The sequence below is a fragment of the Rhagoletis pomonella genome, unplaced genomic scaffold (genome assembly GCF_013731165.1).
Source record: "Rhagoletis pomonella isolate Grant_MI unplaced genomic scaffold, Rhpom_1.0 Rhpom_scaffold_01683, whole genome shotgun sequence".
In the NCBI taxonomy this organism is placed as follows: domain Eukaryota; kingdom Metazoa; phylum Arthropoda; class Insecta; order Diptera; family Tephritidae; genus Rhagoletis; species Rhagoletis pomonella.
In genome coordinates this window covers 17458-29610 of record NW_023460237.1, presented here as the reverse complement: position 1 = coordinate 29610, position 12153 = coordinate 17458, and the positions used below count along the sequence as shown (strand labels likewise).

At 36.2% G+C, this 12153-nt stretch overlaps 1 protein-coding gene across 1 annotated transcript; it reads left to right on the top strand.

Annotated features, from left to right (window-relative positions):
* The first annotated feature begins 2695 nt into the window (after positions 1-2695).
* LOC118752601 (MD-2-related lipid-recognition protein-like) lies at positions 2696-3399 on the top strand. The gene has a single exon (XM_036487491.1). It carries the CDS (start codon positions 2771-2773, stop codon positions 3230-3232), a length of 462 nt encoding a protein of 153 aa, XP_036343384.1. The 5' UTR covers positions 2696-2770; the 3' UTR covers positions 3233-3399.
* The last annotated feature ends 8754 nt before the right edge of the window (positions 3400-12153 follow it).

The following is a 12153-nucleotide window of genomic DNA, read 5'->3' as shown; positions in this document are numbered from 1 at the left end:
TGCTGTTTCACCCATGACATTAAAGTGGTGCGTTAAACTTATAGATGGTGAAAAAATGAAGAATGCTTTTCAATTCGGTCTGGTCAAAAATAAATTAATTTTTGATATAAAAAGTGATTTTAAGTTGAGAATAAAGTTTGTATAACGAAGATAAATTTAAGATTATGATTTATTTACAAAGAAATATCGTTATAAATCTGATACAGCTCATTGTTTCGACGTCTGAGGTGGTGGTGTTGCTCAACGTTATTTTACAGAGCCATATAAATTTCGAGTGGATAAGAAATTCAGACATCGCGTCATAAAGGAGGCTTCTTTAGTACTCTTCTCGCTGTTCTTTTCCAAATTTTGCCACATGGTGAATACCTAGTCAATGGAGGGGACCTTAAAGCCCAAGTTCAGAAGGTTGATGCCATGCTACGATGGTTGCTATTTATGTATCTGGCCTTAAGCACTTTTAGTGTTGTGAGTTGTCATCTGACATATCCATTGGATAATTTGACATATTTCACCATAAACGCACTGAGATCGTTTTAATGTGTGTGTGCTATATTCATTTCAAAAATTCATCTCGACAAAAAATGGAATTAACTCGTGAAGATTTTCGTGCGATTAATTTTCACAATTTTTGATGTGGATAAATAAGACAAGAATGCATCGATGTACTAAAATAATTATACGGCGAGCAAGCAATATATTCTAAAGTATGTACAGACAGGCCGCTAATAGAGCAAATAACCAAGCTTTTTCGACCAAGGTGCTAATTGATACAAATTAATACAAAATTTAAATTCTTAATTGCTTGATTACTGGTTTTTTGAGTGCTAATTAAATGAATGCTCCATGCAACCCTGCTGCGTATGTTTAATTTTTACTTCGAGGTATGTTTATTGAACAAACGGCAATTAGCTGTTTGTGTCTGGTCCACTTTACAGCTGATTTTCTATCAGGTATGGAAAAATTGAACTGTAAAATTGTAACTAATTTGCGAAAGAACTTTACCCAAAGTAAATAAATGTACCTGGAAAGTAAATATGTATTTTTATATGTTCATTTTAAAGAAAATATGATGATAACCTTTCCCTTCGATATTATATGAACTCCTGGACTCACATCAAAGAGCTTGGCTATGAAAATAATCTCTTCGGGCAGTTCGATACAAAGCTATGTTTTACAAAAGGTGGATCGCGTTCCTCCGAGTTCTGCCATCTGATATTTTCGAGAGAAATATTATTTGTCTATCTGACGTAATCAACTACAGTTATGGTACTTTGCCCCTTCACAAAGGAGAGATGCTATTGGGTGAGCTACCCACACCAGAAAATGCGTTGAAATGGGAGTAAAAATTAGAACTGATTTCCTAAAAAGTTATTTGACTACGTTCCAAATTTACTTAATTCACTTTTAAACTAAATAAAGGTACGATTGTACCATCACTGTAGCTAATCGATCAGCTGGTTGCGTGGGAACACCAAAAAGAGGTAGCTCAATTGAAATGTTATTTGACTCAATCAAATTTTTACCTACAGTTTTATGCCGACTCCGAACGGCGATTGTATTTTTATGAGAAGCTGCTTTTCATGTCAGAAATACACTCGGAGGTTTGCCATTGCCTGCCTATGTGCGACCACTGTTAAGAAAACCTTTTTTTCAAATTTTTTTAGCGATATTGCTTGAACCCAGGCCCCGCGGAGTGGAAGTGCGCACTGCTTACCTCTACACCACAGCGGCCGCCACAACTTAATATTAGCTTCGTAAAAAAACTGATCTAATCAGGCGATATTTTGCATAGAAGTTGGTTTTGAAAGATTTGGAACCCTTTTAGATGTTCCCTCAGATGTACGCTTTTCTGGTTAAAGCCAGAGACTAAGGGCTGGTTTCTCCATCTCAACTTAACTTAGTTAAGCCAATTTTCTTGACTTAGTCATGAATAAGCTGTGTAAAACGTAGGCTAACTTTTGACTTAAGTCCAAAAAGTGGCTAAACTAAGTTAAGTTGAGTTGGAGAAACCAGCCCTATATCTCTCCATTTCATCAACATCAGATAACGTATACAATTTCCGCCCACAAAAGCTGTAGGCATGTCAGTGCGTTGCCTTTTACGATTTTTCACATTTCTTCATTCCTAAGTGCAGAATAGAGCATATTTAAACTAAGTATCAGCGAATTCGTAGCACGGTTACTACTTTTCGCCACAGCTAAGAAGAGCGAACGGTCCTTATTTTTTGCAGGAGCTATGCTCGGTCTTGAAACGTTGTCGGCCAGTATCTTATGCTGACTCTTTATCACGTTCTCGTGGAACCCATTGTTTCTGCGGACTCGCTTCACAGGTGCTTTCTGTGAGCCAGAGTGAGAGGTAAAGCCACGCGCTTGAGGAGTACTTGACCACGAATACTCTCTCGCACCATAAATCCGAAACCAAATTTGCTTTCTTGTACATAGCGTAGGGGTATTAGGGTCTTATTGAATAAGTTAACGCTTTTTTTTTCTCAGTGTAAAAAATGTAGTACTGAGAGAATCTCTTCTGATTGCCCAATGTGCGTGCATTAACTTTAAGTATAAAATGGTCCCGAAGCTTATCAATTGAGCGGAGTCAAAGGTGATTATGCCATTCCAGCGTTTTAGCGACCAAAAGCCGCACAAATTCACACTGGCAGGCTTTTCACAGATGGATTTTTATATTTTACTCAGAGGAGCGTATTATATGCAATAAAAAATTCTCAAATTTTTCTTAGTTTTGCTCATAATTCGAATCGAATAGCACATGAAAAATGTCGCTGCTAAAAATCTCTGTTTTACTAGGAGTGATTGTACTAACAGCCGCAGAAGTTGTCGATATTAAACCGTGCGGCGATGTCGACGCTTGTACTATTCATGAGGCACGCATTAGTCCTTGCCCAGAGGCGCTGGATCATAAGGCATGTCGCGTGAGTCGTCGCCGCAAGAGCAGTGAAATGTCTTACGACTTTTCGACGAATTTCGATGCGCCGACTTTGGAGGCCGGCTTGGCTTGGCATAAGAGCGAAACACAAGATTTACCATTGATCACCATGGATAGGAATGCTTGCAAGTACACTTCATGTCCAGTTGTCGCCAATCAAACTCAAACATACAGGATAGATATCCCGCTGGATACGAAATTCCCAATGCATACCTACGCAATCAAATGGACATTGAAAGCGCCCACTGGACAACTCTGCTGCTTCACCACCGAAATAAAAGTGGTGCGTTGATGGGAAAATTAACTTCATTTAACATTGAAAAGAAATTAATGTACATTAAATAGTATGACAAGAATGACATTTAAAGCACTATTAGAACTCAACTCAATTTAAAATGTGATACTGAATTCTGAATATTGTTGTTGGTGGTAAAATAAAATCGCACTATTTACCTAACAGTTTTGTATGATACACTCTTTTTCTGGTAGAGTTTTTTAGAGAAAATTTTATTTTAAACAGGTAAGTTTAAATTTGTGTAACTACATCAAAATGCACACCACAACTTGGAGGTGAAGCTGGTTTTAACGCTTAACAAAAATGTGGGCGCAAAATATTTATTTTTATTTTATGTAGACAGACTTTTTGTTCGCAAATTATTGCTCATAAATAACGCTTGTGAAATTCTTTCTGAACACTGATTTTAAATATAACGTTTAACTGACTAATCAAATTTCTCTTTAAAAACATAATTGCTATGTGGCCAATTAAAAAGAAATTTATGTAATTTATCTACTTTAACTGTAATGCGATGACGCCGTGGGGGTTTGAACAAAGCGAATTTGTATAGGTTTTGCAGCCTAAAACCAATTACATTAGGTATGTATACAAAGGCCATAAAAAATAAATAGACAATTAACAACAAACATTGTGTCAAGGTGACTGAGTTGGTGTAATGTGATTATGCAAAATTAGTTACATTAAAAATGTAATAAAAATTAAATAAAGAAGGAAATTATTAAGCACCGGGGAAAAATTGGACAAAAATTAAATAAGTCGAAATCTTAAGAGACGTCCCTAATTACTTATCGGCAATGCTAAGCAATTTAAAAGCAGCAATAAAAATAGAAAAGGAAAACAATCAAGAGGCTAGATATTGCTTGAGCGGTCATTGGGGTGGTGCAAAAAAAGTAAAGTCGGAATTTTAATGCTCTCACCCCCTCGGATTATTCTATACCGAAAATTATACCCCTATTTTTTATTTTGAAATCAAAAAAATATTTAGAGGTCGCACAAAGCTCTCAAAGTTTTTCATGATGTATTTTATATGGGGAAAAACACTCAGGTTCTCTTCAGGAGATTTCCAATAATAATAACCAATTGTTTATTTAACCATTTTTAATACAAAAGATTTTTATTGGCCCCCCTCATAGCATTTTCTTGGGTTGTTGTGTTTAGACGTACTACGTACACCCCAAGGGCCAAACGTCGACTCGGACGACTATCTTTTGTTGCAGCCAAGATAAGCAGCTGCCTCTATGCAGCAAAAAATGTGCGCCCATCAATGCAAGGAAAGCTTCACGCCAAAATACAGCAATCCCAGCAGACAGCCAATTTATTCTCCATGCGACTGTCGAACCTGTTCTCTAAGAGCACTGTTCAACAAACTGACTTACGTGAGCAGTGGAATCACATTTTCCGCTCATTAAGTACAGTCGCGATCCAAAAACACCACCACGCTGGTGCGAAGGGCTTGAAATATTGGCGGACAGAGTTAGGCGACTTATGGAAGGTTTCAAAACCAGGGCGAACTCCTGTAAGAATAACCATGGAAACCGATGTCCAGAACGTACTTAAATTATGGACGGAACACTTTTCCCTATTGAATTGCATCAGCACTAAGAGTAGTGGAGAAGAGAATGGAGTCGATGTCCCACCGCCTGAATATGACGAGGTACGAATAGCGATTACGCGGCTGAAAAACAAAAAAGCAGCTACAGCTGCTGGCCTGCCAGCCGAGCTACTCAAGTACGGAGGCGTGCAGCTGATAAGATGTATATAGAATATGCTCTGTTGAATCTACAAAAAAAAAACAACGACACCGCCATACTCGCCAACTATCGCGTGATCAGCCTTCTAGGCATAAATAGGTTACAAGGTCTTATTGTGCGAAAGAAAGAAAAGACTGAAGCCCACCGTCAACGAACAGCCTTATCTGTGCGGCTTTAGACCTGGCAAATCCACCATAGATCAGGTATTAACAATACACCAAACCTTGGCAAAGACCCTTTGGGGAAGATAAAAGAGGCGCAGAACTGAACCACTCAGAGCGTAGAGCTCTGGCTTATGCCGACGACATCGACATTATCGGCAAAAATGAAGGCTACGTCTGTTCTGCCTTCTCTCTCAGGATTAGATGGAGAAGTAAAGAGCATGGAACTGGTGGTCTGGTGGTGAACGAGGACAGAACGAAGTATCTCCCGTCATCGCGCAAACAGTCAGAGCATAAGCATTTTGGCACCCACATCGTTGTTGACACTTTTCACTTGATATTTTTAACCGGCGCCAGTTGGCACATATTTAAGATAAACGACTGGCTTGTTATCGAGAACTCGGCCAAAATCTCCTAAGCGGTTACAGCGCCAATAAAGAAGAAGAGAACGTGTCTAATTCAAAGGCTTGAGCTGTAGACTTGCAATAAAGTTATCCTTTTTTCCAAAAGAGTTGCCTGCTTTTAAAAAATTGTATTGCAGTTATTTAAAAGTTAAATCAATTATTATAATGTGGGTATCAGTTAAACTAGTTTTGAAAGAGCCTTACTTCTAAAGTTCGTGTAGGAGGGTTGCCATCTGTTCAAAAAATCAAAAAACAACCTGAATTAGGCCAATTATATAATTGAAATATGTATCTTAATATGGGCAGCACACGTTAGAGGTTTAAGACTTTAGTTTAAAAGAGGGTTAAATTAAGAGGGGTGCCACCTGTTTTAAAAGTCGAATTTAGTTATACAAGAGCTATATTTAACAATAAATTTGTGGGTATTAATCGAAAAGGTGTTAAGAATTTTTAGTTTGCCACCTGTTTAAAAAGTTAAATTTCAATTATTTAATAAGTGCAATCAACTATTAAAATATGGATATCAGACGAAATGGGCATAAAATGCGCTATTTCTGAATCATATTGAAGAGGGTGGCCACGTGTTTCCAAAATCAAATTCGACCTAATTCATCAGTTAACTTGAATATGTATTATGTATTGTATTAAAATTTTTGTTGCCACCTGTTTGAAAAATCGAACTTAATTAACTTATATACATACAAGTTATTTAAGATATAAAAATCTGAATTGCCAACGGAAGAGTTTTAGGAGAGCTTAAGAGTAAAAGTCACATCTATCTATGTACAGATATGTATGTCTATATGTATATATCAGATCTGCATTGCTCTTTCGAATTTCAAAAATGTACAATAAGGTTTTAATTTTTGATGTTAAACGTTTTTCTAACGGTACAGGGTGATTTGAATTTTGATGAAATGAAAAACCGAAACCGTGCGAGCTCTCTTTCACTCATAGCTCTTTTTTTCAAGTTTTTGAAGAGGGTTGCCACCTGTTTAAAAATGGTTTATTAAATATTGGCATTTTACCGCCATGCGGGTTCACTACTGTACTATGTACAAAACTTCCCTAACGTAATAAATTAACAGAAGTACATGTTAATGCATGTTTGTATTTGAAGGATGCTATAACCTTTTTTGACGAAACCTTGAACCCAAGTCAAGAAGCGCACAAATAAAGTACAAGTAATTACTTACTTCTTGAATATTCTGTTAGCGCCGTCACTGGCTTGCTAAGATGTCCTAAGATATGTATCTCCTGCATATTAATTAGATTTTTGTAAATATTTTTTCGTTTCTATCAAAGTACCCAATGCAATTGTGCTTGGTTGGCAGCCTTGTAGTGAAGATATGTTGGTGCAACCGCAAAAAGACAAACCCAACGAGAACCCAAATAAATCGCCTGAACCTAACTGGTATCGCATTAATTTGCCGTAAGTTCATTAAGTAATAAAGCATTTGTTGTTGTTGTTGTTCGGTTTTTCGTTCACTACTGAAAACCAGTAAAGAAGCATAACGCTCATAGCGGTGGAAAAAAATGATCAACAAATTTCATTTTAATGAATTAATTTTGTTATTCTGTGTTGTTTATTTAAAATGCGCAGCGTCGAAGTTGGTAAAAATGCAAAAAAAAGTGCCACCCGAAACGAGTATTCAAAGACTTATGTAAAAAAAAAAAACACTTTGAGCAACCACGGATGCTTATAATTTATGCCAAAAATTATGTATGTACTAAAAAAAAGTGGTTGAACGGCTTTATTTTAATTTGTTCCCTCTTTTATTGACTTCCCTTTTTTTTAAGTAGAACGCGCGCGTGCTGTCCTGTCCCTTCGCATGGCGGGTCTATGAATTTTCATGGATTTTTATTTTTATTTAATTCTTTTATTACAGTTTTTCATTAGCATTTTCACTGTTGATTATGTTGTTGATGATTTACAATGAATCGAAGCTGAGAAAACTTATTCGCCAACATGGTTGCTCGAGGCTGCGTTGCGAGCCATTAAGTGGTGTCAAATTTCTATATCGAAATTAATTGTGGCTAGAGACTGGCTTGCTTTTGAATTTCTTATGGCAAAAATTTATTAACAAAGAAATTTGTAACACAATAATTATCGATTTTTAGAGAAGATTGCCAGAACGGGAGTGATCTCCGCTCGTACATTGGGGCATCGTAGTAGACGAACTACTCCGCCATCTTAGTGACATGTTTAGAGCTAGGAAACCCTCACAGATATTCTACAGAGTGCGCTGAATATTGTACATTTCTCTAAGGAGAAAAGAATGAAATCTTGCAGTTATCCTTGTAAATATGGAATCTTGGAATCCGCGTTTATGTATATAAAGGTGTTCAAAAGATCAAGGCCTCTATTCGGACCTGTCGGTAATTGGCGGTGGCAACTGGAGCATACTCTTTAAATACGCCGCACAGTAGAAGAGTCCTATATAAAATATGGCAAAAAGTACCAATTTTGCTCCGATTTTACTATAAAAATCTTAAAGATTGGAAAACTGCCACGCCCACTAAACTAGGGCGCCGAAATGGTAAATTTTATCAATACATATATTAGTTTTAACAAGAAAAACTTAAATCTGGAAAATGGTCAAAATCGGCCCACTGGCAAACCCACCAGTCATAAAAAAGCCTCTTAAAATAACCAACTTTTATTGAATTCGGATAAAATCTACCATATCATTAATATAGTGGTCGATTAAATTCGTTAAACTATGACTATTTTGCACTTCTTAATTCCAGGGCATAAATGTTACATGGGAAATTTTTATTTTAGCCTATTTTTTAATCCAAGTCGTAAACTATTCGTGCGCAAAATTTCATGAAAATTCGTCAAGGCCTTTTTGCGTTACTGAGTTACAAACATCCAAACCCACAAACTCACAAACTTTAAAAAATTTCGTTTCATATACACAAAAAAACAAATTAATTAAAGACATTTTTCCCTCTATAAAACTCCTGCCCCCCCTTAAGTGAAAAGCTGGCAACGCCCTTGTATACAAAAAAATTAAAGTATTTAAACCGTAGGTATATCATACGGTCAGTTTGTTCTTTTAGAGCACAAACAAGGTTCCATAATAATTATTCCAGTATCTTCATTTATGTATATTGTAACTATCAGTATCTTATAAAGAGAAGTGTAATTTTTTTATCTAAACCTAATAAAGTTAAAAGGACGAACATATTAGTCATTGACATATAATTTAATTCAAAAATAAATATTGGACATTTCCAAGGATATTCAGGGATAAATGTTTAAAATGACATTTTCAGTACTTATTCGTCCTGGTGAACAGAATTTATCCTTTTAATTGATACCCATATTGTTATTCAACAATGCACCGCATCTTTTGAATAATTTTTTTTAATCAATCATATTCCAGAATTATCAAAGTCCTTTTAAAACAATCCTGACGTCAGAGAGAAAAACTAAAAAACGCAGTTTTACTACATTTGGTCACAGTTTTGTGAATATATTGATTTTTTCGTGTGTAAAATTGTCTGTCGCACGGTGTTATTTCTTTTAGTATACGCGCAAGATATGAAATTTGTCTCTCGCATAAAAACTTCACAAATTGATACAAAATCGAGAATCCCAAAGAAATACTCCAATTGCATTTATTCATCTATAAATAAACATATAGACGTACATAGATTCTCCTATCCTGTTGTCACATTTTTTGTGCGACTCTAACTTTTTAAGCATGAAAAACATGTTTTGATTGTAAAATAATTTGTAACTTGCCAACTCCTTTGAGACCCATGAAAAGTTACAAATTTTTAAAATATAAATTTATGCGTTTTCTGTTTCTTTGAATGACGACTACTTGCTTTAATTAATAAAGCAATTAAAAGTTTATGGTGCGCTGAGAAAAAACTGGTTAGTAATTAGGTAAAATAAAATGTACGTAATTGTGTTAGAATTTCGATAAAATTACTTGATTTTGAAATCCTTTTTTGGCTTTCAACCCCAATTTATGCAGCTCGTATCTATAATTAATACCTAATGAAATTCAATTTAAATTAGCCACAAATTCCCTGAATTCCCACAAAGCTGCCAGCGTGCAATGTAATGATGCATGTAACTTACCACTCGGTTGCAAGTAACAACATGCAACCTAAGCTCCAACGTTATTAGTCAACCTACAAATGAGATACGCCAATGAGGCAATCAACAACCAGTGCCTAGGGCGCAACAACAAACAACAAAATTATTACCAGCGGTTCTTCGATTGCCGTCTTTGTTGCATCAAAAGCAAACTGACTTTACTCAAATGTCAGCCAAAGTACTAAGTACATACATAAGTATGCATTTACATATGTATGTACAAACATTTGTATGCTGATTTGTAAGTACGAGTTTGAGCATTTTGCTCTGTGACACAAAGTGTGACATTCGTCTGTCTGTCGTCACTCATATGTACATGCATATATACAAATAGAGGCACCTAATATTTATTAACATATGTATATATGTATGTATGTATGTATTCCTGGATCACTTCAGCGCCACATATGAACTCCTTCACGGCATTAAATTGGGAGCTGCACAATTCCAGTGAATTGAATTTGATTTTCTCAATTGACAGACGTTTGACGGGCAGCCAGGCACGGGGCAGCTGCTTAGGTGCATGTCAAATTGTCAACAATTGTCTCCTAAGCTGGCAGAACGCTATGTGGCAACTTGCAGCAAGAGCGGCAAGCAGCAATTGGTATTGGATTCAGCCAACGCTTCATAATGAGGCGTATCGTGTATATTCGCTCTACTATTGTGGATGTATGTATGTATGTATGTAGGTAAATCAGTGTGACCCTGCTGAGAAAACCCGAACTAGTGAACCAAATTTTTAGTTCAGTACTAGTTCTTTATCGTCAAAAACGAACCAGTCTGATAGCAACTAGATACTGAACAGTCCAAAAGCAACGGAATGTGTAGAATTTAAAATAGAATTAACGAGCGAAGTCACCTTACCAACCCAAAAAGGGTACGAACTCACGCGCACTATCTGCCATGCTGCCGGGGGTAAATTTGACTGATTTTTTGATTTGACGGAAACTCTACCGGCAAATACCTGTTCTGCTCAACTCGAGCTCATACTACTTCTTAAGCATGTACATACAAGATATACGATTAATTCTAGCGAGCACACTTTATACCAAAAATGACGTTTGAAGCTCCCAATTACCAAAAGAAAAAAGAAAAAAATTTATGAAGAAAACACAAAATTTTGTTAACGAAAAATCATTTTCGTTCAGAACGTGATTTTTGGTATATAGAACGTAGAATTTACATACATATATAGTCGGTAGACTTCACTCCTATCGGTTGAAGTGAAAGGAAATGGAAACAGAAATATAATGAAGGGGAAACAAAAGAATATTCTCTTGCGGCCAATACGCGACACCTAAAACTGAACCAGTTCGGCACCTGTCTGTTTTCCTACAGGGTGCAACCATATACTTATCTGTAGGTGTGCCACTATTGTTGTAAATACTTGCATATGTACAGATGTTATTACAATTTCGTTAGCATGCAGACATCTAATGATTGTTGATTTGTATTAAATACAAATTTAACAATTTGACAATTGACAAATAGTTGGGGGAGTTCGTGTATCCCTTATTGAAAACAAAGATCAGTTAAGTAGCTTTCGATTGTGATTCGAGAAACGATTCGCGAATATCTTTCTGAGTTTTTTTTTTTTTTTGCTTATGCGCGTATAACATAGGATTCTACTTGTAATTCTAAGGAAATTTACCGAAAAACCATGGGTCTAAAATTAATTTGGAGTTTTCCAAATTGCGTAAATACGTTTTGAAGAAAATGTGAAAAGTTTTATTGTTGAGCCCTCTCGTGGAAGTTTTAAGAAAAAGATAAATGCAGAAATTCCTCATACCAAAAATTTAACTACTTTCCGTCACTACAGCAAAATGCTAAGAAACCTAAAAACAAAAGCACAATCAATAAATAAAACCGTATTCTTGTGTTTGTCGAAAAATAAATTTTGCTACTCAAATAATTATTCCACTAAATAAATTTTTACTAAAAAGAAAATCATTAACACAAAACCATTTAAGCCAAAGCAAAAACATGCGACTTGCACAAGAAAAGCTCAACGACATAATAACCACACCGGAGCAGGAGAACTTAATAAAAGAAAGCAGTTGAAAATACAACAGCATCCAAGAAAATTCCAAGACATTTCAAGAAATAAAAAAGATTAAACGATAAAATAATCTGCATAAAATTCCTCAGCGCTGCCGCCAACGCCTCACAAGAGCAAGTGCTCCAAAGAGAGATAGAGCGTAGCACTGGTCCTCAACTCCAAGTCTTCACTAAGCCAACCTACGCTGTTTAATTTACGCAGAGCCACACGTCAAATTCAATTTGTTTTGTTGGACCACCAAACCAAGTGCGGGGCCAAATAATAGCGCACAAAGGATTTTTTCACGCATCGAGCGTAAACAATTTGCACCCGTCCCCCCCTTCTACAACACTACCGCATAAGGTAGCCCGGCAGAACTCAGGGCGATGGAGATATGACAGTGCTAGAATTTTTTGTTCGTTTGTGTTGGCGTAACACGTTTGC

Excerpts from the sequence above, each read along its gene's own strand:
- LOC118752601 (XM_036487491.1), top strand. The coding sequence starts at position 2,771 with ATGTCGCTGCTAAAAATCTCTGTTTTACTAGGAGTGATTGTACTAACA.